This window comes from Prinia subflava, chromosome 1, assembly GCF_021018805.1.
Source record: "Prinia subflava isolate CZ2003 ecotype Zambia chromosome 1, Cam_Psub_1.2, whole genome shotgun sequence".
Lineage (NCBI taxonomy): Eukaryota > Metazoa > Chordata > Aves > Passeriformes > Cisticolidae > Prinia > Prinia subflava.
This window is the reverse complement of record NC_086247.1, coordinates 46,929,302-46,953,758: the sequence shown is the minus strand read 5'-3', so window position 1 is coordinate 46,953,758 and position 24,457 is coordinate 46,929,302. Positions and strand designations below refer to the sequence as shown.

Here is a 24,457-nt window from a genome sequence, read left to right as displayed (position 1 = left end):
TAAATGGATTTCTAGAACTGTAATGAAAACTGCCTGAAACACCTGTTACTCTTTTAAATAATTTTTAAGGGGAATTTTGTAGTTATGTTCAATCCGAGTCCCATAAACGCAAGGTGAAAACGGCTGCATCAGTAAAATCCTCAGTGAAATAGAACTGCTTATACACTTTAGTTTGATACCAAGATGTAGGGAATAAGGTAACAGTGTACAAGACGGATGTAATGTAGGTTTTGTGGCAGCCACACACAGGAGAACGCTGTCCACCCGCTCCCTCTGTCGCTCCGGCGGAAGGAAGGGCCGGCGGCGTCACCGCCACGGCTGCGCACACGGCCCGGCCCGGGCTGCTGCTGTGCTGCTCCCTGCTCCTCCTTCCCTTCCTGCTGCTGTGCTGCTCCCTGCTCCTCCTTCCCTTCCCTTCCTGCTGCTCGTTCCCTTCCTCCTCCTCCTCCTTCCCTCGGGTCCGATGGCGGCGAGTGACGCGGAAAGGGCCCAGCAGCAGGTGAGCGGCGGAGGGGGCGAGGGGGCCGCGGGGCAGGCGGTGACTTCAGCGGGCTCCTGGTGAGCCCCGGCGCCCTGAGCGGCTCCGTGCCCGCTGTGGCACTCCTGCGCCGCCCACCCACTTCAGGTGGTTCATTCCTAGGTGGAAGGCACTGCCCCGGCTTTTGGAGCTCGGTGCGGAGCCCTCGGGGTCTTCGCCCTGCCGGGGTCGCACCTAGCCAGGAGCAGCACCCGACTGGGAGCTGCAGGGAACGCATTGGCATCTGCTCCCTGTCACTGTGCCCGCCTTGTCACTGCTGGGATGACAGGATTATCCACAGAAATTCAAAAGCTGATGTGTGTGTGTGAGGACTGAGCAAAGGTTATTACTTACAAAATCAGTCAGTTAGGTTGGAAAATACCTCTGAAATCATCGAGTCCAACCTGTGACCGAACCGCCACTGTGTCAACTAGGCCAGGGCGCTGGGTGCCACATCCAGTCTTTCCTTAAACACTTCCAGGGACTGTGACTCCATCACCTCCCTGGGCAGTCTATTCCAGTGTCTAATCACCCCTTTTAATGTCCAACTTAAATCTCTCCTGGCTCACCTGAAATCCTGTGAATCAGGACTGGATCCCCAATACTTAGGGCCTTCCAGTGCAGTGAATCTTGTCACAAATGTCAGTGAGTTGGAGAAGAGCAAGACTATAAAAAAGGTGATTGGGATACAAAATTGTGTGGGTTTTATGGGGGAGTGTTTACTTTTGCTTTTTTTCTCTTTTTTAGATTGATGAAATTGAAGCCCTTTCATCAATCTATGGTGATGATTGGTGTGTTGTTGATGAAGATGAAAAAATCTATTGCATTAAGATTAGCGACTGTCTGGATCAACCAAAATGGACCCTCTGTTTGCAGGTATAGCAGTGATAAGAAGTTCAGCACATATTTTGCAGTTGGACTGATGTGAAACCCTTCAAATATGGTTTATTAACTACTCAGATGATTAAGAAGATTTTGGATTGGAGTCTGTGTTAAGACTTTTTGGTGATTGTTCCTGTAACACATTGGTGTGCTTGTGATATATTCAGTAGTATATCCTAATTCCACACCTGACCAAAGCATTTCAGTGTATTTCACCAAAGACTAATTTCTGAAATACTTTTACATCGACTTTGTGCCTCAGTGAGTCTACTGCAGTTGCATCTAGATTTTCTTCCTGGAAAGTGTTGAGATAAAATGAAATTTGGATCAACTTAATTGATCCAACTCCTTACTTTATGTTTTCAGAACTGAAAGCAATAAGTTTACTTAGCGTACGAAATATGGAAGTGTCTTCTTAGGGAGGTGTGGTACCACTTACTTAAGTCCAGTAACCACGTGTGCAGCTTCTTTCAGTTTTTTTCTGTACTTTATTTTGCACCCTTATAAATTGCCCCATAAAACATAATTGTATGCGTTACCACTATTTGAATTTTAAATGCAGATATTCTGTTGTTCTTCTAATTCTGTGACAACGTAACCAACTGTTTTCTTCAGCTGTGACACTAATTTTAGTCGTGGTGCTTGACATCAGAGTCCTTCAGTAAAGATCACCTAGCTGAGGGTAGTCCAATGAATACATATCCTGAATTTCTTTCAGGTGATTTTGCCACCAGGATATCCAACTGCAGAGCCACCTATTTATCAACTAAAGTAGGTGAAGTTTTCTTTCAAACATTTGTGTTTTATGAATTGCCACTGTTAATTGTTTACGTGTAAGTGGAAATTTTTTACCTGTAAGTGGAAGTTTAGTTAAAGTACCCCTTGAATTGAGGTATACCAGCGATGGGGGATGTTTCCACCAAGGATATTCTATTCTTTATCCTGCTTTTTCCAAGCTGGAATCTTGATGGTGGGCAAAGTTACATTTTCAAGGTGTTCATCACATTTATTTGGGAATGTTGGAAGCAGCATATAGCACAATTTTCATTGCATTCATTTTCATTCCAGTGCCCCTTGGCTTCGAGGACAAGATTATACAGAACTAGCAAATAGCTTGGAAGAAATATATGTGTAAGTTTGAGACTGGAATGTAGTAAAAGGAGACAATGTATTTTCAGTTTCTATCTGTTCTGCACTTGAATATTAAAACACAGGATGGGAAAACTTTTGGTTGTGTCTTAGAGCATAAATAGCATACCAGTTTTTCTTAAAAGCTAAGGAATAAGTTTGATTTAAAATAAACACATGCAGAATCTATTAACTGGAATCTGGAACATCGTGGGCTGTTTATTGTCACAGTGTGCAGCTAACAAGGCATAATGAATGCATGAGAATAAACAGCATTTAGAAATATTGAAATTACATGATTTTGAATTGCTGTGAAAGTAGGGTAGAAAATGAAGTAATTTTATATGGTTTATTAATTTCTTTTGGATCCCAAAGATTATATAAAAGAAATGAAATGAAAACATAAGGAAGCACAGTCATGCCCCAGACAGTGAAATCCGAGCATCTTGCATTTAAGAAATGCTTTTTAAATGCCATAAGGAAGAGAGAACTTAGCTTGCATAAGGGTTTTGTACTTTGATTAACTGGGTTTCTTAGCTAATTAAACAACAGATAATTTAAGCAAGTAAAATTTAATTTGAAGTGTTAAAAATGCACAAGGATTTGAAGTGAAAAGTTCTGTGTGATCATATTCACCACAGTTGTTCAGTGAGGCAAAAAGGACAGAGGTTATCCTTAATGCTGTCCAGATTCAAAGGATTTGGTGGAGTCTCTACCACAGGTAGAGCTGCTGGTTCTTTTTTTGTTCCCCCTGTGCAGTCCTGTAGGCTGTCAAATTGTGCTGGTTCAGCTCCCATCTGTCTGTATCAGCTCAAAGCTCTCACTGGTCTGCTCTCACTTCTGTTTGTTCAGCAGGAAGTGAAAGTGTTTGTACTTTAGGCCGTATATGTACTTTAGATCATTTTAAAAAATTTAAAAACCTGGAGTAATCACTGATGTGCACAGTATTTGTGAAAGCCTTTTATCTATTCAATGTCTAAATGATTGTCAGATGAACAGAGATACTCTGCATCATTTACATTGTGTTTGAGCAGTTTTCTAGTCCCTAGAGGTCTAAGTTGTGTACTCTGCAGTCTAAACCAACATGAACTCTACTGTCAATTGCTGTGGAAAAAATGGATAATTCTAGATCACAAGTCTGTTTTGGGAGACGCAAAGTAATTTACAACAATTCAGAAGCTGTAATTAATGTACAGCTGTTCAGAAACTGTAATTGGGTGATAGCTGGACAAAGTGCTATTCACTTTCATAAAACAGGGAAATTTCATTCCTTTTCTAATCTTTTTCATTTCATCACTAAAAAAAAAGTCTTCAGGTATTAAGCAGTGCTTCTGTACAATAAGCAGTGTTAAATCAGGGTGTTGAATTGTTCTGGAGTCTGTCTGGATTTTGAAGTCAGAGCTACAAGTTCATAAAATCCTTATTTTTGCTTGAATATTTTTCTTAAAATACGTATGTTTATTTGAATTCGATTGTTTCAAATCAAAGTACTTGATTGTTTCAAAGTAGTGCTGTATACATTAAGCAAAATTTAAATATGTAATTTTGTTACTTACCTGGTGCCCAGATGGTGGCAGTAAGAATAAAATTAATGAGAAACCATGAGATATCTACAGCCCTAAATCTTTAGTTTTTTTTCTTAGACAAACATACAAGGTTCATAACCATTTTAACCCCTTGAAATGTGTTTTGAGTTGTTTGGGTCCTGCTGCACATAAAGGAAGCGTTTCTTAACTCCTAACATGCATATGTAAAATGTGTTCATCCCATTCTCCCTCAGTACCTTGATACACTCTTGTGCCCCCCAAGTGAGGTTTCCTAGACCTAAATCTTTATCTCCCTGTCCTATAGCACTGCCTGTTACCCAAACTATAGTGTTTCATTCCAGTGGTCCACTGACAGTAGCTACTATCACAGTCCACTGATAAGTTTTTCACCCAGTGAGCTACTGAGACAGAACTTTACACAAGCCTGCTTAAGGTTTTTATCTCACCAACTTATGTTCAATTTCTGTGTGTCTGAAATCTGTATGTTATTTTATGTACTTTCCAAGTCAAATGTGCAAAAGTGATTCTTCGTTTACCATGACCTTTTGCTTGCAGACAGAACCTTGGTGAAAGCATACTCTATTTATGGGTGGAGAAGATACGAGAAGTCCTGGTAGAAAAGGCACAGTCTTCAGATCCAGGTACTCAGAAAATACATGGCGTTTTTATTTTCCTTCTTCTTCCGCTGCAAAGTAAGATTTCAGTACAAATTAGTTTGTGCCCACTTTTGAATAGGACCTAAATATCAGAGAACAGTCTGCTGTGCCAGGGCTTATTGTTTTTCAGTGGCAGTGTCCCTTTTTAAAGAGCAGTAGGGAAAAGAAGGTGGGGGTGGCCTCTGAACTGGAACAAGGTCCGCAGTTCTCTCAGGAGTGAAATTCCTTTCATGAAAGGACAATGCTGCTCACAGGTGCATTGTACATTGCCCTCCATTCTGCAAAGGAATTATTCATACCAGTAATTAATTTCTGGTGTTGAGTGCACTGTTGGAGGATTGGGATTCAAGAGAAGATAAACTTCAGTGGACTATGCAGACAAATGACCAAGTATTTAATAATTTTATTTTTCTGTCCTTCCATTCATTTTATTGTATTGGGATGAGAAATACATCACCACTAGAGCTGTAGTGATTCTTCTGCACTGAGACTTTATGTAAATTCACAGTTGTTCTTTCAAGAAATGGTGGAGGATTTTGTGCATTAAAATGCTAAACTGCTATGAAATGTGTGTGATGTGTGCATGCACTGTTGGCAAAAGGAAACAGAACTACTTTTCCCTGTCAGGGAAGTTATCTTTGTCCTGTGAGAAATAAAAGTCTGAAGAAAAAAAAGAATTCATTTTCATTGTTGTTTCATGCTAAGGTCTAGTGTTAGTCTTTCAATAAACTGTGCATTTTGTTGCTACATCACATTGAAGAAGTCTTTTTTCACTGATGTAACTAAAAGAGTGTACACTGAGAAGTGAAAATTTTACTGACAGTATTGGAAGTTTGGATATTTTTGCCACAACTTTATGGCTTCATTTCTGATGCTTTATCACCCCTATGTTGTTTTATGGAAAACACATATAGTATAAAACCTGCATTGTAAGCACATCATACGCCCTCTAAATAGGAATGAAACTGTGATATATTAATTTGGCTCTAAATCCAGATGTCAGAACCCTGTATATTTCCTCCTTTGTTACTGACTGTTATTTTTTTGACATTATATGCGTGACGGAAAACAAGATTTTTGGAATCCCAGAATACTTGGAGCATATTGAGAGAGATGTTTCAAATCTAATAATTTTATACCCTCATGAAGTAGCATTGAGCAACAGCTCTACATTTTCCCCCAAATGACCAGAAAATGACTGGAGCTTTTGTGAAACATCAGCTTAATTTGATCTCTAAATGTAGATTAAAGGTTGCATTTTGAATGCTTAATGGAAACAGTAAACATTATTGTTCTTTTTTTCTTAGAAATACTGTTACTTAGTATTGAAACAGAAGATTTTATGGAAGGATCATAGTATGAGTATTTTATTTTTAATTCTCAGGAAGTTTTAAGTTAGTACTGGGCTGAGTACTTTTGGGGTTTGTTATAATTAATGTTACTATTCTGCATTTAATTTTCTTTAATGTCATACTGTTTAGAACTAAGAAGCCAGAGACTTTTGAGAAAAAGAGTTTGAAATTTTGTTTTGCTTGTCTTGCAAAAAATATGTAACAAATTCTACTACTTTTATCTTAATAGAACCAGATAGTAAGAAAACCACTGAAGAAGTTGATGAAGATGATGGAGATGATTTTCTCCTGGACTATCAGCCCATTCAGGAAGATCAAATTAAAATGTTAAATTACGTGACATCTGAAAGTCAAGAAGGTAAAAAATACGCTCTTGTTAATTCTATTGAAACAGAGGCCTGAAGATTCTGCTTTTCTACCCAGCTTTAGAATAAAATTAGGGACAATAGAATTATAATAAGTCATTTAAAAATGCAATATATTTTTGGCGAGTTCATATGTTATATTCTGTACTTCACTTTAACAAGTCCCTTTTTTAAAGTTGAGACATTCTTTACTTTTGTAGCCACATGCATTGTTTCTGTACTCTTAAAAGAAAAGAAACACTCCCTTGTTTGTGACCCATAGATGAAGAGCTGCCCCCCATACATCATGGAAACCCAATCACAGATCGAAGGAGCACTTTCCAGGCGCATTTGGCTCCAGTGGTGACAACCAGACAAGTTAGTAGAGATCAGTTCTTCTCTTCTTGCCTGTACCTTGAGCTTGACAAAGTATTACTGGAATACTTGGGATTTGCCAGCTCTGTTGTTCTGTCTGTGCATCTTTCTGTGCTGGTACTGTCTGAGTAGTCATTGGCTTCTCTCTTTCACTATCAGCTGAATAGTGAACTAACAGCTCTTCTTCCTGCTGTTCTTTACCACAATGTGCACTAGATGTAAGAGAATAAGAACACTGTCGTTTGACTTCTGGATGTTGGCAAGTTTATCATAAGATGTTTGGAAGTTACCGAGTCTATCATGTGTTAGCTGGAAAAGGAATTAGAATGGGTTTATAGATATTTTACCTCCTTTAGAAAGGAATTCTGTTGAAAAACACACTTGTGTTTTGTGCATAAGTAGATCTTTATCATGACCTAATTGAGAGGGGTTTGGAGCTTCTTTTGTACATCACTTTCCATCTGTTACCATCAGCCTCCTTTGATCATCCCTTCTTAATGGGGAAACTACTGTTCTTTTCTTTTATTAACTCAGAGTTAAACCTTGAGAGGATTTTTCTCTTTCTTTTTATGCAATTTTAGGGTTTTTTTAAAAGAATTTTTGGTAAGGGCAATTGTCAAGTGCTTCTTCAAGTTCCAGTTAAGCTAGGTCTACCACATACTCAGCGGCCATGAAGAAACATTGACAGGTTGGCAGCGTTTTTAGGCCGATTTCTCTGTACAAAAGCTGTAATGTTTGAAGCTGTCTGTGTTTTTGTTTTGTTTTGTTTTTCCTTCCCCCTCAATAATTTACTTAGTATGAACATAAGAATTGGTCTCAAAATCCTGGCATCCCTCCTGGAGCACTTTGACCTTTCAAGTTCACATACGCTATACATTCATGTGGGGTTTTGTGTGTGTAGCAACAATCTTACTCACAAATCATGATAAAAGGGTGAGAGTATTTTAAAATGAAAAACATACATTAAGCCAATGATTCCCATATTTTCCCTTTCTAAAGTCGTAAAGTTCATTTATTATATATATATATTAAAGAAGATACAGCTGTAGCACAAAAATGAGTCTTTAAAGTACATTTGCAGGAACCTAGTAGCTGAAAATAAGTAATGTCAAAGGTGATGATCATTTCGTAGGATTTGTGCTTTAAGTCTCTGTATTGAAATATATTGTTTTAACTTACTCTCCATGTTTATGAAAATGTGTTAAGTTATACGAGTTGTCTTCCTTCAGTGTTGAAAGTAAGGAGAAGATAGATATCTGAAGCAATATTCTCCATTAATAGTAGGATTTCTCTTTATTGAGATATCTTTTATTTGAGGTGATTTTTGTTAGTTGAATTTCTTCAAGAAGAATTGGAAATAGCACAGTATAGCTAGGGCAGATATTACATATGTCTACTGATAATTCCTCTGAGACATTTGTTTTTGAATGGAAAGCAAATTAGTTGCCAGGCATGTTTTCCCAAGTTTTCTCAGCTTCAGTAATGTTTTGTATTATATACTAAAATGATTTATTAATCAAAAGCTCTTCTTTTTGCTAGAGCATTGGAAAGGGTTGAACAATTGCTAGGTTGTTTACTTAGAAACATATGATGAACTGATATTGGTAAATATTTTGAATTTGGTACTTCTTAAAAGCAAAGAGATAGACATGATGGGAATATCTGCTTTCTGGGAAATACTGACACTTTCAGACCCCTAGTAGGATGTTTTTTGTTTTTACTGTTCTTTCTGTGGAGTGGAAACTGTGAAAAAAACATGTTTGAGGGCAAAGGAAAAACTTTAAATGTAGTAGGACTTTCTAAACATCATGTTTTTGTGGAGTAAGTAAAAGCAGTGTGTAGTGGGAATATATATGTTGTGTTCTACTCCAGCTTAACTTTATAGTTAGAAAAGTAAGCGAGTGCAGTTGATACTTAAAACTGACTAAAAATATTTTCTGGATCTTACTGTCTCTTGTTTAATAAAGCAGTTTGACACTTCTACATCTTGAGCAACAATCTGAATGTAAACAATGTAGAAATTCAAGAGACAAACTATTTTCAGTATCCCAGGAAAATTGCTTAAAACAAGTATGGGAATACTGAGAAACTGCTTCTTGAGTTATCACACCAAACATTTTATGTCAAAGCATAAAATCATTTCATTGTAGTATTAGGGAGATGTTTGTTTAGCAGTGATATTGTGAGGGATGTATGAAACCCCTGTTATAAAAGGAAGGTTTTCTCTGTTGTTTTTTATAGGTTAAAAGAGTTCTTGAAAAATTATATGAGAACAAGAAGATTGCAAGTGCTACACACAACATCTATGCATACAGGTGAGACACAGTGATTTTTTTTCTAGTGTTCTTTGACAAAGAAAGAGACTGCAGGACATGAGAAAGAAATTCCTTCCTATTAAATTTCTTGCTATTAAAAGAAATCTCTTGCTTTAGGGAATAGCTTTCTTATTTGTATGATTGGTCTTGCAGGTGTTGTTTTGAATTTGAGATCAAGAAAGTAGAGCATACAGTAAGAAATAAGATAGTGAAGCAGAATTAGGATAGAAAAAAAAGTGGGTTTGAACATGTGTTGGTATACTTCTGTAGTATGTCTGAGCATGGAAATGCTACATCATCCTGAACTAAACGTGTTTTTATTTGGGTGAAGTAACTTCTTTTTTCCCCCATACCTTATATTTAGAAATAGCTGAAAATGTTCAGTTGAAATAAGAGTCGAATCAGAAAGCCTGATGCAGACATCTGGCATATGAAGTTTCAGCTGAAATACAAGAAACTTCAGGGATAATGAGAAACAGGTAAAAATGAGTTTGGCAGTCATCTGCCTCTGGCATCTTTTGTGAACATAGCTTATGTGAAATGAAGTGCTCTCGGTCCAGATAGTGGTGTAGGTTTTCTGAGGAATGTAAGTGACAGTGAAAGGGAGGAACTGTAGGAAGCACTCATCTAAAAATGCATGAACACCTGCTTATCCATTCATGCCCATCCTGGTGTGATCCTAATGAAGCATGAAATGAAAGCAAGTGAAAGCTTACTTTACCAAAAAGTAGAAGCTTCTACCTAAGTAAAATGTTTCTGTAAAGAGGACATTTCTGTTCTCACAGGTGATGATCTGGCTTCCTTCACTCATAGTATCCAAATCCACTAAAAAAAAAAAAGAAAGGAACAGGCACATAGTTACTGCTTCTTAGTCATTTACTACTAGAAGCCTCTTTCTCATTGTGTCACCCGTAACTAAGTTTAGAAGTTAGGAAATAAGTTGGTAGCAGACCAATTTATTGGTCAGTAGACCTCTGAGCATTACTTCTGGAAAATTAGACCTGGGCAGCTGTGTTTTTTTATATGAAACAATACACCCAAAAGTTTACTGCAGTGCTCCCTGAGGTAGGAGATGACATGGAGAATCCCAAGGCAATTTTCAGTAATAGTTTCATGTTACTGCTGAAATACAGACCTAATAATTATTCATAATGTTTTTGTCCGGGTTCTTCTAGGTTTATACCATTATTTGAATCTGTATCTGATAGAGTTGGTTTCAGCTAGATGCAATTATTAGGCTAAAAACCTGGGTATTTTTCTGTTTAAGGACTTAAAACTGGTAATGACTGGAATTTACTTGAAGCAGCTAAAGCCTGTATAAAAGCTTCTCAAAACTTGTTCTACTGTACAGATAAACACTTGTGGTTTACCCTATTCCTCATCCTGTTTTCATATAAATATATGCAGTAGAGATCTAGAATTGATACACACGTGTATGAAAAATATCTGAGACTTTATTAATCATGTAGAAATATTCGCTGATTGACATTTTTTAATCTATTTTATGTTATTTTTTTTCTTTTATAGAATATACTGTGAAGATAAGCAGACATTCCTACAGGATTGTGAAGATGATGGAGAGACAGCAGCGGGTGGACGTCTTCTCCATCTTATGCAGGTTGTAGAAATTAATCTTTGGCTTTTGGAAATCTTGAATTTATACTGATTTTAAAAATTACTACAGTGTAAACAAGCTTGTAGAAAATTATTTTAATTTTTGCTCTGCTAGCAGCCAGCCAGATGATTGCTTTCTCAAGGTGAAAGGAAAAACACAGGCTGTAGCACTGTAGCACAGACTGTAGTCTGGGATCATAGAGTGATGTTTCATAGGTGGCAGTAATAGTTTGAATGGGTTAAAAGATAACTAACTTTTAAATCCTATACTTCTTGTGTGGTGTAAGGTACACAGAAAATGACTGGGAGAAGCTGACGGTCAGAATGTAACAGCTGACCTTTGCACAACCTGTCATGTGGTTCCCTTGAGCAGGCATAACAAAAAGACACCGGTGTATGAACTTGCAGAATAGAACTTCAAATACAAAAGGAGTGAAGAAGCTAAGTTGTTTGTCATCATTTAGTCTGTTTTGTTGTGCTGTTTCCTGTTCTGGAAACTCACATGTATTTTAATCTTCAGACGTTGAAGCAATATTTGGCAAAGGTGCTTATAAATGTGAGTGAGTTGAGGGTGATGAATTTTGGTTCATGATGCAAGCCCTAGTAAAACCATAATTATAATAGCCTAACTACAGGAGACAGCTGGGTGCATCTTAATGCTGTGCCTTGAGTCACTTAGCTGTGTGAGCAGACAAAATATTTATATTTATTTTAGATTGATGTTCCCTTCACAATTGGAGTTTTATTTTCCTGTAGTGGTGGTGGTGGTTTTTTTGGTGTGGGTGGTGGTGTTTGGATTTTTTTGTTTTTGTTTTTTTTTTTTTAAATAGTTGATGGAAACGTTTTCACATTTTTAATTTTGAACTTTTTCAAACTTCCTAAATAACTCAAACTAGATGACTTGGGAAGTTAAATAAATAAACAGTTATGTAATATATGCAGGTATATGTGCCAACAGTGAAGACATTATTCTTATGGAAATAATGTAAAGATACAATTTGGCAGTTACTGTTCCTCAGTTTGTTCTGAGATTATCATGTTCTGAGATTATCTTGTGTTAGTACATACTTTTGAAAGTTGTGTAGGCACTTAATATTCCCTAAAAATCCAATTTAGAAAATGATGTGAATGTCCCTTTCAAATGTGAATGTGTGTAAATTATATGGATGATGATTCTTCATCTGTAATCCTAGTTACTGGGGATATTTCTGTTCTGAAAGAATAGTAATATAAGGATCAGAAAAGTTCAGTTTTCAACCATAGGAAAGGATGAAAGTAGTTTATGGACTGATTTCTGGATGTTCATAGATCTTGTAGATTTTTGTTTTGAGCTCTTACAACATGTGAGTATCAAAATTAGGTGATTTAAAACATTTATTGTTGCTGAACTTACAGGTTTGGTGTTTTTTTTAATAGAAATTAATCTTGTTTCAGATAAGACCAGCATTTCAAAATAGCACTTTTTGATTACAAGAAACTGTATTTTAGATTAGTACCATCCTGTTTGCTGTCAGCGGTTGTTACACATAGACTTTGTGGCCAATAATAAATGTAGAGTAGAAAACGCCTGTCACAGAACATGCCTCCAATCCTTTTCATTTTAAAATTCTAAGAATATTTCTGTTTTCGCAATGATTGACTCTTCTAACAGTATTGTTCAAATTAGTCAGATATCTGGGGTTTTTTCTCCTTAACAGAGATGATTAATCTGTTAACAGATTAACAATATGTCCATGTTGTTAACATGCAAATATTAACAATACTAGCTCATGGCATTTTATGTATCTATATTTTTAGTGCCTGTGGCCTGGCTGTTATTAGCCTCATCCACCAACACTCCCCCAAAAATGTGAATGGACAATCAGCTTAGTGACAGACTAATAATTGATCATACCAAAGAATAAGAAATGTAACTCAGTAATTTCTTTAAATAGAAGTGGGTAGACCTTTTTAACGTTTCAAATTGGTGTCAGCAGTAAACCAGGTTCAATTAAAAGATAGCGACTTTTATTACTTTCTTTTATTCCCAGATTTTGAACGTCCACAATGTGCTAGTTGTGGTGTCTCGCTGGTATGGAGGTATTCTCTTGGGACCAGATCGTTTCAAACATATAAACAATTGTGCCAGAAATGTACTTGTGGAGTACAGCTATGTGCCATCAACGGTACGTTTCATCCCTGCAGAATGAAGGCATTTGCATGTGAGCTTGTGTGACTTTCCACCCTTAGATGAAGCCAGAAGAAAAGTAACACAACGTGTGTGAATGGATAAACAAGTCCAAATTTTCATAAATCTCTGTGAACTATGAATACTGTTCATATTAAAAATATTTCTCATGGGTGAACTTGGGGGAATACTTACGGTTTCCAAGAATATTTTTTAAATTTTGCAATGCTTGTTTTTCATTTCAGGAAGAGTCATCTAGACAAGCTGGAAAGAGCAAAAAGATAAGGAAGGACAACAAGAAGAGAACAGAACACTAATTTATTTTTAAAAAACTTTAAAATAGTATTTTGCACATATTTATACAAAAAACCCCCCTGGACCTTACTGCCTTATAAAATGTACATGTTGTATTCAGAAGAGAGTTCAGTAAAGCCATAGATATATTTTTATCTTGTTCTGTGATTTCTTCTGCTGTTCTGAAGTGGAGCTTAGACACAAGTTTTCTGTTTCTTACACATGTGAGCTCCTTGTTATGAGGACAGTGCAGAATCTGGAACCTCTGCTCCATCCCACCCCTTCCCACCAAACGACAGCTGACTAATTGAAAACGTGGATTTCTCATCTCCATTCCTGGATTCAAATATGTGTCTTGTATTACTAATTGAATTCTGTACTGAGAGTGGGACTAGAATCATTTATACACCAGGTCACTTACAAAGTTTTAGATACTCTTTTGTATCTAAAATTGTATGTTTTCCTTTTGTGAAAGGAAAACATGGAGTCAGGTGTGGTGTTTGGAGGGCCTGGTCCTGCCTGTGCAGTTCCTGATCAGATGCCAGATGGGGCCTGCTTGACTTACAGAAGACTGAACATGGGCAGTGAGCTAAGAAATGTGCTGGAACTACTACAGAATTTCTTTGAGGATTGTTCTGTGGTGGTTGGTACTCCAGGAGCCTGTTGAAAAGATGAGAATTTTGTGTTGCATAATTAAAGGAAGCAGTGAAATAGACCATACAGTGAGTGAACAAAATGAATCTCCTATCCTTTAAAGTGTCTGAAAATGGACCGTCAGAGTGGAAACACATTTTTATTTTCAGACAATTTCTTTCAAAGAGAGCATGAGGTGTCTTGTGGACACTTTTGGTTAGGTAAATCACAGTCCCTTCCTGTCTTTGTTTGCAAGCATTTCCTAAGTTTAAACTTCCTTTATTCCAAGAAGTAGGTACAACAAGGGAAAGAGATTACAAAAATGTCTGACAACAAATCTTAACTTTTAAAATTCTGCTGGGACATTGTTTTTAATGTTAAACTGAAGCAGCAGTTTTAACAATTTTTGTTATCAAATATTGTCAGGTTTTTAAGACATACTGCACACTTGTGGAAGAGTTACAAATTTCATTGCCTGGCAAAAGAAAAAAATAGAAGAATGATAGAATTAATTTATACCGAAAGTACAATTGCCTCTCATAAAAATATGTCAACAAAGAATCAAACATGACCAGGAAAGGGTGGATAGTGGATTTTCCTGGTTTTGCTTTGTTATTCTGCAAATGAATCAAGAGTACAGCTGAACACAGATTAGCCATTACAGAATTAGAGTTTCCTACAAGGTAGTATCAGAATGATTTTTTTTATTTTGTGTCTCAAACCTGAATGAGCAGACCAAGAGTTTTTATCTGCTCTCTGATTGGAATACCTCGTGTTGGGGGTTAGATTTGCCTCTTTTTCAATTACAGAATTTTTTCCCATAAGTTTCTAAGAAACCCTAATGACAGTACTTAGCCAGAACAAAGAGAGTAGTTGAAGGACATGGCAGCACAAGGCTACACCTATTGTTTTTGAGTCCCTGGGAGTGTCCCTCAGAGGGGAGAGATGATGAGCTTTGGGAAAAGTAAAAAGAGCTGGGGGAGGGGGGCTCACTCTTGCTCTCAGAATCGAGGAAGACAGTCAAGCTGCCCCTTGCTGCAGGAAGAGTTCACGGCCATCACTCTGCCTCTGTCTTGTCCTGGGAAATCTATCGTCATCTGCTCCTGTACCCGGGAATCCTGAGCTGGCTTTCTCCAGCCTCCCCCCACCGCCGCTGCTTCTTCGGACCTTTGAGGCTCTCCTGCTGCTCTGTAGCCCTGCACTGCCCAGCCCTGCCGGGACACCCCTGCTGCTCCAGCTGCCAGCGCAGAGCTCCTCATCTCATCCACCAGCCCGGGACTTTCCTCCCTTCCAGCTCGGCCTCTCGGAGCCCTGCAGGGGCACCGAGATCAAACTGCCCCAGGCTTCTGTAAAAGAAAGCCCTCAAGGTTCTTGGCTCTGTTTATTACTAATGCTGTAGTTGTTGTTTGTTTGTTGTTTCATCATATATACTAGTAAAGAACTGTTATTCCTATCCCTATACATCTGCCTGAAAGCCCCTTTAATTTTCTAAATTAGAATAATTTGGAGGGAGGGGATTTGAATTCTCCATCTCTAGGGAGGTCCTGCCCCCTTCCGAGCAGATACCTGTCTTTCAAACCAAGACACCTCGTTAGCTGAGTACCTTCTGAAGAACTGTTTGGTGGTTTCACTGTCAAGCATTTCCTCTAAATGTCCTGCACACATCTGGAAATCTTCTGTTCTGAAATATGAAAAGCCATGTTTTTAAAATCTTAACTTTTAAAAGTGAAGATAATTTTCTTTCTTACAGCAGCATATCAATTCCAGACTCTTAGTAATCTCTTCATATTGCAGGTAATTTAGGGTGGCATTTCTAGTGTGTAGTACGTGTTTAATGTGGGGCAAAGAAGGAAGGGAAGATAAAGATGAGACATTTACTTGTGGATCCTTTTGGTGTGCTCATCTTTGCTATGCATTTATTGCCTAGCATGTCCATTTCAGTAAGAAATAAAAGCAGTTTATTGGCTACTTTAATATTTTTGTAGCTAGACATGTTCTAGACTGATTTAATCATTCATAGCCACACACTGAAAAAAATTCTGCTAAAAGAGCTCATTAAGTAGATCTCCTATCAAATTTCCTATGTTTAGATGCCTTGTAACACACAGGCTTCCCAAGCATGGTGCAGAAGAGTTGGATATTTAAGATTTCAAGAAATAAGTTAGATCTGAGATCCAATAAAAAGTTTTGAGGGGTAGAGAGGGGATACAATTAGGTAGCTATATACTCCTGGAAAACACTCCAAAATTTAAGCCATATGGCAAGGTCAGCTGGTTCTCATGAAAAGCAGTGAAACTGCTGAATTTTGTTTTTCGGCTTCAGTATGACTAGCAGAAGAAGGTCTAATGGTATTACTTAGTAATTGTGCCACAGTGACACGAAATAGAGCTTAAACCAGCGATGGACATACCTGCTGTGAATATACTTGCGTGGATAATAAAGTTTTGCATTTTTGTACTACAGCCATTTCAAACATTCAGTAAAAGCAGTTGGCAAATGCTAATGAATTTGTTCCAACAACAGAGGCAAAGACATGACAGCCAACGTTTTTCAAATTCAAGTATTTAAAATTAGACACCAAAGTGTTTTTAGAACCCATAATAAAAATGATTGAATTTTTACGACTGTAGAATACTCACAGCTCTCTGCAAGTGGTTTCATTACTCATACAAAATATAAGCATTTGTGGAAGACACACAGTTTTTCCCACCAGTGTGGAAAGAAAAGGCTCGTCCTGTTAAAGTTAATTGCCAAGCTCTCATTCTCATTCAGGGAGCCTTAGTATTTAATTCCTTGGTTCTGGGGCAACAGCAGCTGGTGATGTGTTGCTGAAGCTGCTGCTAAGATTTTTGAAATGGACTTCAGTGAGAGTTTTGAAGTGATCTCTGAGGGTTAGACTATTACAGGTTAACTGTTCTAATAAGTAACTGTATGTATGCTTATTTACGTCTCCTATCAGTTTTCAGCCCCAGAGACCACAAAAAGGAGGATAACAGCAACAACAAGGTCGACCATATCTTTTGTCAGCAAAAAGTAAAAATACATAAATAGAGAGGGACCAAAGGCTTGCTGAATTGCAACAATGTCAGATAAACAAGGATGAAATTAAAAAGTATTTTAAATTCTCATTAAGACATGTACACAGGTTGAAAAAAAATACAAAAACTTGTATATAATGCTAGCAATCAAAAGACATCAGGAAGGGAAGGAGGAAAGAAAGAGGGAACCTCAAATCAACCCTCCTGACCTCCACAGATAAGAATCAAGTTGCTTAAAGTAGAACATGCATTTTAAAATATGAGCTTGAAAAAGCTGTGTATTTCTTGAGCAGAACTCTGCTGGAGTTCTGCTTTAAAAGAATCTTAGGAAAACTATATTTATCTAGCATCAAAAGCTTTTTATTTTTACCCCTCCTCGAGACAAATTTTTTTTTTGGTACTTATGGGATTTTTGACCCATCCTCTTTTAACTCCTTAGGAATCTCAAGCCTTTTGGATAACTTTGCCAGGTACAACTTCCTTCCCAGACTGACCTGACCTTGATCCCCGCCATGCACAACAGCACGGCCAAAACTCTGCATGTGGCTGCAATGTGTAACGAGACTTGGCCCCCGGAGTGGCCAAGCTCTGAGTTCTCCCTGGGTGTGCTGGTGCTGCTGGCTTTCCTCATGGTGCTGCTGTGTCTGGTGACCATCCTTGGAAACATCCTGGTGATCCTTGCTTTTGTGCTGGACAGAAACCTCAGGCACCGGAGTAACTATTTCTTTCTGAATCTTGCTGTTTCTGACTTTGCAGTGGGTAAGTCACCGGCTGTGGAGCCATGTGCTGATTGTTGTAGGACTCTTGGGAGAGGCACTGGTGTTTATTTTCTGTGTGTTTTCTTCTGAGAGAACTTTTTCCCAGCTGTGTCTGTGGTAAGGATGGGGAATGGTGGAAGTTACATGACTTGTTTTAGCAGCTTATTATTTTTCAGAAAGTAAAGGATGCTTTATTAGGGAAACAGGCAATGTTTAATGCTTCAGGGTAAAATACTACTGTGGGAATTTTATGGACCAACAAAGAATGGGAGTTGTTTGTGAAAAATTTGGGCTGAAATCCAGATAGTCAAATCAAATTCAGCCTATATTGTCTGACAGATCTTGCATACATGGTCAATATCTTCAGTCTGCTGTCACACAGTACAGATGCAGTCACAAACCTGCAGTTTGTGACTAAATAGTGATGAATATTATTTTTAAGCACTTTGCTGTACATGCTCTGTCTAGAGCAATACCTCAGGAACATATGTTTGTACAGGTAAATAAAAATCACAAATATAGCAAATGCTAAGAAGCTTTATGCTACATGCATATTTATACATAGAGCCACATTTAGTTTTGAAAACTGTAGAATTAAAACATGAGTGTGATGCTCAGTTGGAGACTGATGTATTGCAATATTCTGTGAAGTGTTGGGTGTCTTTCCTAAGAGCCTTGGTTAAATTACTGAGTGTGTAGAAGGATGGTTTTAAATAGTTGTGGCTATTTAATGAAGTCTATATTCTCACTTGTCATATCACAATGATTTTTTGTACACATTTCAGAAGTATACTGAAAGAACAGAAGAAACTTTTCTTAAAATTTATTGCAAATGCCAGAAATTCTTTTAGAGGCCCAGCTTCTAATAGTCCTACCCTTGTGATGTCCAGATCTCCTTGTATAATGTTTTGATACCTACCAGGCATATGTCTTCTTCCAACTTATTTTTGCCTTGTTGTGCTGCAGAGCTCCTGCTGCCTGCTCTCTAGTTACAGTGCACTGGAAAAAAACAGAACAGCGAGCAGAAAACCAGTGGACAAACTGGTGTTCTCTTGTCTGACTCACAATCTAGCATCATACTGAAAAAATAGCAGCATCTAGCTGAGAACTACGAGGTAAATAGCATTCTCTGCCAAAGAAGGAAGTACAGCTTACTTGGCATTACCTAAGTTCCATATTTTTTGTTTTGTGATATTATGTTTACCTGAATGTCTAGTTTTTAATTACAGATTTTGTTAAAAGCTTTGCCTTTGCCTTAGTTTGACTTTAGAGTCAAACTCATTTGTATTTTTGTAGCTTCGTTATTTAGATTGAGGATATGCCTAAATTATGCTCACTTTCTTCTTGATCTAAATTGCTAAAAGCTTGCATAACCATTTGCTTATTCTTTTAACAGTCTAATCTAGCTGCTTTTGACATTCAGCAGCTTTTGCTTTGTCTCTGTGCTTCTTGGACCTGTAGCTGGGTTTGAATAGAGATCTCTTGATTCTTAGCAGAGGGAGAACAACAGGAACTGTAAGATTTTTATGAAAATGGAAACTCTCAAGATACTCTGTTACAGGAGCACACACTCTTGTGTAGTAAATCTAAAGTTAAAACCACAGCTTTTTTCCTGATGTGAATGTTAAAATCTATAATGCTTTGCTCAAAAGACCAAGTGCCAATTGCTCTGTAAATGTAGTGAATTCCATTTTGTTGCAGTGTTGATGCTGTTCACTGCATTTCTGTATCCCAGTTGACTGCACTGTTAGTTCTTCAGCCTCCCAAGGCTGTGTTGTGATTCTATGTAGGGTGATGACCTCAAAATCCATTAAAATGAGGCCATACTGGCACTTTCACAACATTTGGATTTAGCAGCCTAAATTTAGGTAGCAATGGGTATGGATGGGTCACTCGTGTGTTCCCACAGTCTAGTAATTTCCCATAGATAATATCCTATCAGCTCGCCCCTGAAAAGTGGTTATTATCAAGATTTATGATGAGCAGAAAGGTTAGGCTGGGTGTATTTAATTAACTGTGCTGTTCTTGTCAGCTTTTTGATCATACAGTTTTAAAAATTAGTCCAAAACTTGTATTTCTGTAAGAAGTTAACTTCTGGAACACTTTCTGACACACGCTTCTAAGAGGGTAAAAGCATGGCAATTGGATAATTTGTTATAGAAAACAGTGAATTACACTGGGGGAAAGAAGTTTTTCTTTGTTTTAATTTCAGCAGATAACACAAAGTAGTCTTTACTTTAGCAAGTAGAGCAGTCAACTGCTCCTTCCTTTAGGAGGTGGTGTTAACTGGAGAGGCAGCAATGATACAGAAAAAAACACGATACACCTTTCAGGCAGCTTTTAATTATAAGAATGCTACTAGTACCTAGTTTATAGCAAATGTTCTTTGGTTGCAGGACAATGCAAAGCCTTCCATGTGTCAATTCCAGCCAGTATCAATCAATCTTTTACCAGATACTTTTTTCAGCTCTCATGCAGTGCTGTGCTGGCTGACATGTGCATTTGGTTTCTTTTCACAGGTACGTTCTGCATGCCGTTGTACATCCCTTATGCCCTGACAGGGACATGGCACTTGGGAAGAAGCCTGTGCAAGCTCTGGCTGGTCATGGACTACCTGGTGTGCACAGCTTCAGTGTTTAATATTGTCCTTATCAGCTACGACCGTTTCCTGTCAGTTACAAAAGCTGTAAGAATAACATTTCTATTTATTGCTTTATATATGTTGGGATTTCTGTAAAACTCAGAGTGTTTCACAATTAACACTTTAAGCTAAATGGTGCTTTGTTATTGGTACAGTTTTTTAATGGGGAAACGATGATCCTTCAGTGCTGCATTGGGACTTAGAGATAGGACACTGCCTTTCCTATTGATTTCAATGTTTCCCTTGTGCCTGCACTAGAAATTATTTAATTACACTACACAGGAGATGGGAAGGTCAAGGTGGGAAAGGAACAGCAGGCATGTGGAAAACTTGGGACTTTGGCCATTAGAAGTGGTGGTGGTGGTGCTGAAAACTAGGTTGAGTCAAGGATGTGCTAGGCTTATATAAATAAGAAGAGGGTATGGAGAGACATGTGAGATGGACTGAATGAAGATCGGATGAGGATCTGAATTACCACGTGGGGTGTCTGACATGTGCTGACAATGAGCAGTTGAGTGGAAACTGATTCCTTGAAGCAAAAAGAAGAATGAATCAAAATATGTGGAGAGGTAAGAGATGTTTCTTGAGTGTTGTTATTCTTCTGTTTCAGAAGATATCCAAGGAATCAAGTAATCAATTTTATAACTCACCATTTCTAAGCTCTGCTTAGTGTTTGGTTGTAGAAGTCACAGAGTGGTTTGGATTGGAGGAGGCCTTAAGGATTATCTGGTTCCAACCCCCTGCCATGGGCAGGGACACCTTCCATTAGACCAGGTTACTCTGAGCCCCATCCAACCTGGCCTTGAGCACTCCCAGGGACGGGGCATCCACAACGTCTCTCATCAATGTGTTCCAGTGCCTCACCATCCTCACAGTAAAGAATTTCTTCCTAATATCCGATCTAAACCTACTCTCTTTTGTTTTAAAAATTATTGCTCCTTGTACTCCCTTCAGATCCTGGAAGGCAGCAGCCAGGTCACCCCAAAGCCTTTTCTTCTCCAGGCTGATGAGTCTGCTTGCTTGAATGACATGTTTCATACTGGACTGGGAGGTTCTCATTCAGGAAGTGCTGATATGATGCCTAATCACTTTCTCTTCTTCCCTAGTAGTGTGGTTTTACAATTGTTTTTTGCTGGTTTGTTGTATTGGGTTTTTTTTTTTTTTTTTTAAGCAGGAGAGTAAAGTATAAAAATCCCTACATTTAAGACACTAATAAAGCTGCAGAGCTCAGAATATGAAAAACGTAAAGGATCTCTTTAACCTAGCTGGGATCCATGTTCTTGTGCAATTGCTGATGGTCTTCATTTACATGATCACATTCTGGTTTACTTCTTTAGGTTATTAGGGTGGAGTGAGTCTAGGAATGTGTAACAGGGCTGTTATCCAAAGAAAATGCACCATGCTTCCTCACAGACTTGGGATTCACCTCTGCCTCTGCTGCAAACCTAGCCTGTGGCCAGGATCCAGACTTAACAACCACTGAAGCTGTGTCCAGCTTCCTGTTTTCTGCCTCTAAGTTGAGCTCCTTGTGCTCTTGCACAGGGCACCAAATGCATTACTGCAAACTTGCAGCTGATACGACGCTTTAAGATGTAGAAGAGTCTGAATCTTCAGGCTACAGATATTTAAAACAGAGAATCCAAACCAATGTGTATAACCCACTACTGGTCTGATACTGGCTGGTGAAACAGGGACAATGCCCTTGGTGTGGCTTGTGGCTGTGAAGGTGCCATTCATTATTATTGATGCAGCACACAGGTGCTCTGCTAATAAACATGAGAAGCTGATGAGGAAGACAGCTGTTCTGAGGAAAGCCTGAGATGCCAAATGTTGAACAGTACAGAGGAAATAAAATTGTCCAGCTTTTCATTAACTTATCTTCTTGTGCTATGAAAGATGGAGGGCACCAAGAGTATGGCTGGGCTATTACAGGCTGGGTTTAGCCCTTGTATTTCCTAGCCTTGGATGGTTTTATTTTAATTCTTACCATGCTGTCTGGGTAGACATAAAAGCATCAAGATTTTCAGTAGTTGAATGAACTGTTTACAAGGTAAGGCTAATATTAAAGTAGAGTGATTCAGGGGATGTTATAGTATATGTCTGGGATAGATTTTTCTGCTATGGCAAGAGGAAACAGTATGAGAAATTATATTGTCTGGTGTTTGCAGTCTCACATGGCAACTTGTCTAATATAGAAAGCTTCTACTTTTGCTGGGTGTGTAGGAACTCCCACAGCTGCTGTCACTCTCTGCTGAGCCTGGGCTGATGAATCATAAACCTATTCCTTATCAATTCCTTATTGCTACTTTACTGTGTAGTGGAAACAAGCTGTGTCCTTTCCCACCTGGAAGTCAAATGATAGTTTAGCCATCATAATTTCTGCTCCTCTCCTATGCCCAGTATTAAAATAAATCACAGACCTGCAGTGTAAGGAGAACAAGACTAGCAGAACCTTACATAGTGAAGACATTATAGGTGTCTAGGGGAATACAGAACAAATACTATATTTAGCTTGATTACGTATGGTTTTTTGACATAATTTTCCCAAAATGTTGTCTGAATATGTGACATGTCCTTTTTCTCTCGCAGGTATCTTACAGAGCCCAGCAGGGAATAACATCCAGCCCTGCCATCAAGATGGTGGCCATCTGGGTCCTGGCGTTTCTCCTGTACTGCCCAGCCATCCTGTTTTGGGAGCACGTGGCCGGACGCAGCGTGGTAGCGGCGGATCAGTGCTACGCCGAGTTCTTTGACAACTGGTACTTCCTCCTGTGCGCATCCACGCTGGAGTTCTTTGTGCCGCTGCTCTTGGTGACCTACTTCAACATGCACATCTTCCACAACATCCAGAGGCGGCAGCGGCGCGGCAGCCTGCAGGGCTGCGAGCCTCCAAGGAGCAGCAGCCTGTCCTGGAGGTTTTGTGTCTCGCCGAGGCCAGGGGCATCATCTCCTTCATCAGAGGCAGAGGACAGTGTTTCATCATTAACGAGGTCGTGGAGACCAGCAGTGGCTAATGGTCCATCTCGAACGGAAACCAGATCTACAGCTCTCAAAAGGAACTTTTCTGCTTCTTTCTGTTCAAGGACTGGATCAAAGCTGCAACAAGACAAGAAAATAGCAAAGTCTCTTGTCATACTTGTCAGTGTATTTGCCATTTGCTGGGCCCCATACTCTTTATTAATGATTATCCGTGGGATCTGCCAAGGAAAGTGCATCCATAACTCCCTCTATGAAGCAACCTTCTGGCTTTTGTGGATCAATTCCTCTTTGAATCCATTTCTTTATCCTCTCTGTCATATGAGGTTTAGAATGGCTTTTCTGAAGATATTATGTCCAAAAAAATTTGCAACATTGAGATCTAGTAACAAGCCTTCTTTTTAGAGAGGTAAAAGAAATGTCATATAGATATGGTTCGTCTGTTATTTATTGATGCCTTTTCATATGTATTGTTGGCATAAATAGAGGAAAAAAACATTTGTTTACTAATGATAGTGTTTAAGAGTGCAGCAGAATTAAGTAGTTGCCCTGATATTGCTAATTTTCAGGATCTCATTTTCGATTTTGCTGGTATGATTCCAGATTAATTACTGTCTAGTGCATTGAAAAGAATAACAAGCTTTGCTGGATATCCTCTTGCTTTGTGAGTGTGAGGTATTTTTTTTTTCCTTCTCTTTTTTTTCTCCTTTGTTTAATACATAAAGCTGGCACTCTTAAAAAACTCTGCTATTGCTACCTCCATAGAGAATCACTGGAGGGTGATACCTGCTCATGTATGTGTTGTAGTAAAATTTATGTCCTATTTATGAACGTAAAGCTATCAGTGAAGAAGCAGTTCTGCTACATTTTTAACAGATTGTAAAAATATTCACAGAAACAGTATATTTTCATTTTGTAAACTATTATGAAGATGAGAGGGTGCCCTCTCCTTGTTATAATCCCCCCAGTGAGCAATATGCAAGTGAATGGGCTGCCTAACCTGCCATGTCTGTCCTTTCCAAATTTTAATGTAGCCCATACCTGGTGTCACACGACAAAGTACATGTAAGTTAGTAATTCTGAATGATTTTCAGAGAATGAAATTTTCCATGCTAAGAGAAATTTGGGTTTGGTTATCAAAATTGTCAGATATAAACTGTTGTTAGTCTTTTCATTTTTACTGTGTTTTCACCTGACAATGGCTGCCTCTTTGGTCACAC

General features: G+C 38.4%; 2 protein-coding genes across 2 annotated transcripts; both read left to right on the top strand.

The window, feature by feature from the left end:
* Positions 1–53: 53 nt before the first annotated feature.
* Positions 54–15,272, top strand: IMPACT (impact RWD domain protein). The gene is made up of 11 exons (XM_063395294.1): positions 54–499; positions 1,265–1,393; positions 2,118–2,170; positions 2,468–2,530; positions 4,630–4,715; positions 6,312–6,440; positions 6,710–6,804; positions 9,043–9,116; positions 10,644–10,734; positions 12,761–12,895; positions 13,143–15,272. Exons 1-11 carry the CDS (start codon positions 464–466, stop codon positions 13,212–13,214), a joined length of 963 nt encoding a protein of 320 aa, XP_063251364.1. The 5' UTR covers positions 54–463; the 3' UTR covers positions 13,215–15,272.
* Positions 15,273–17,338: 2,066 nt separating this feature from the next.
* On the top strand, positions 17,339–23,642 carry LOC134550814 (histamine H3 receptor-like). Its single transcript, XM_063398058.1, has 3 exons — positions 17,339–17,621; positions 20,140–20,306; positions 22,851–23,642. Exons 1-3 carry the CDS (start codon positions 17,375–17,377, stop codon positions 23,640–23,642), a joined length of 1,206 nt encoding a protein of 401 aa, XP_063254128.1. The 5' UTR covers positions 17,339–17,374.
* Positions 23,643–24,457: the final 815 nt, after the last annotated feature.

Excerpts from the sequence above, each read along its gene's own strand:
- IMPACT (XM_063395294.1), top strand. The coding sequence starts at position 464 with ATGGCGGCGAGTGACGCGGAAAGGGCCCAGCAGCAG. Across the intron at positions 500-1,264 it reads CGGAAAGGGCCCAGCAGCAG|ATTGATGAAATTGAAGCCCT; the intron begins GTGAGCGGCGGA and ends TCTCTTTTTTAG. Across the intron at positions 6,805-9,042 it reads CAGTGGTGACAACCAGACAA|GTTAAAAGAGTTCTTGAAAA; the intron begins GTTAGTAGAGAT and ends TGTTTTTTATAG.
- LOC134550814 (XM_063398058.1), top strand. The coding sequence starts at position 17,375 with ATGCACAACAGCACGGCCAAAACTCTGCATGTGGCTGCAATGTGTAAC. Across the intron at positions 17,622-20,139 it reads TGTTTCTGACTTTGCAGTGG|GTACGTTCTGCATGCCGTTG; the intron begins GTAAGTCACCGG and ends TTCTTTTCACAG. Across the intron at positions 20,307-22,850 it reads TCCTGTCAGTTACAAAAGCT|GTATCTTACAGAGCCCAGCA; the intron begins GTAAGAATAACA and ends TTTCTCTCGCAG.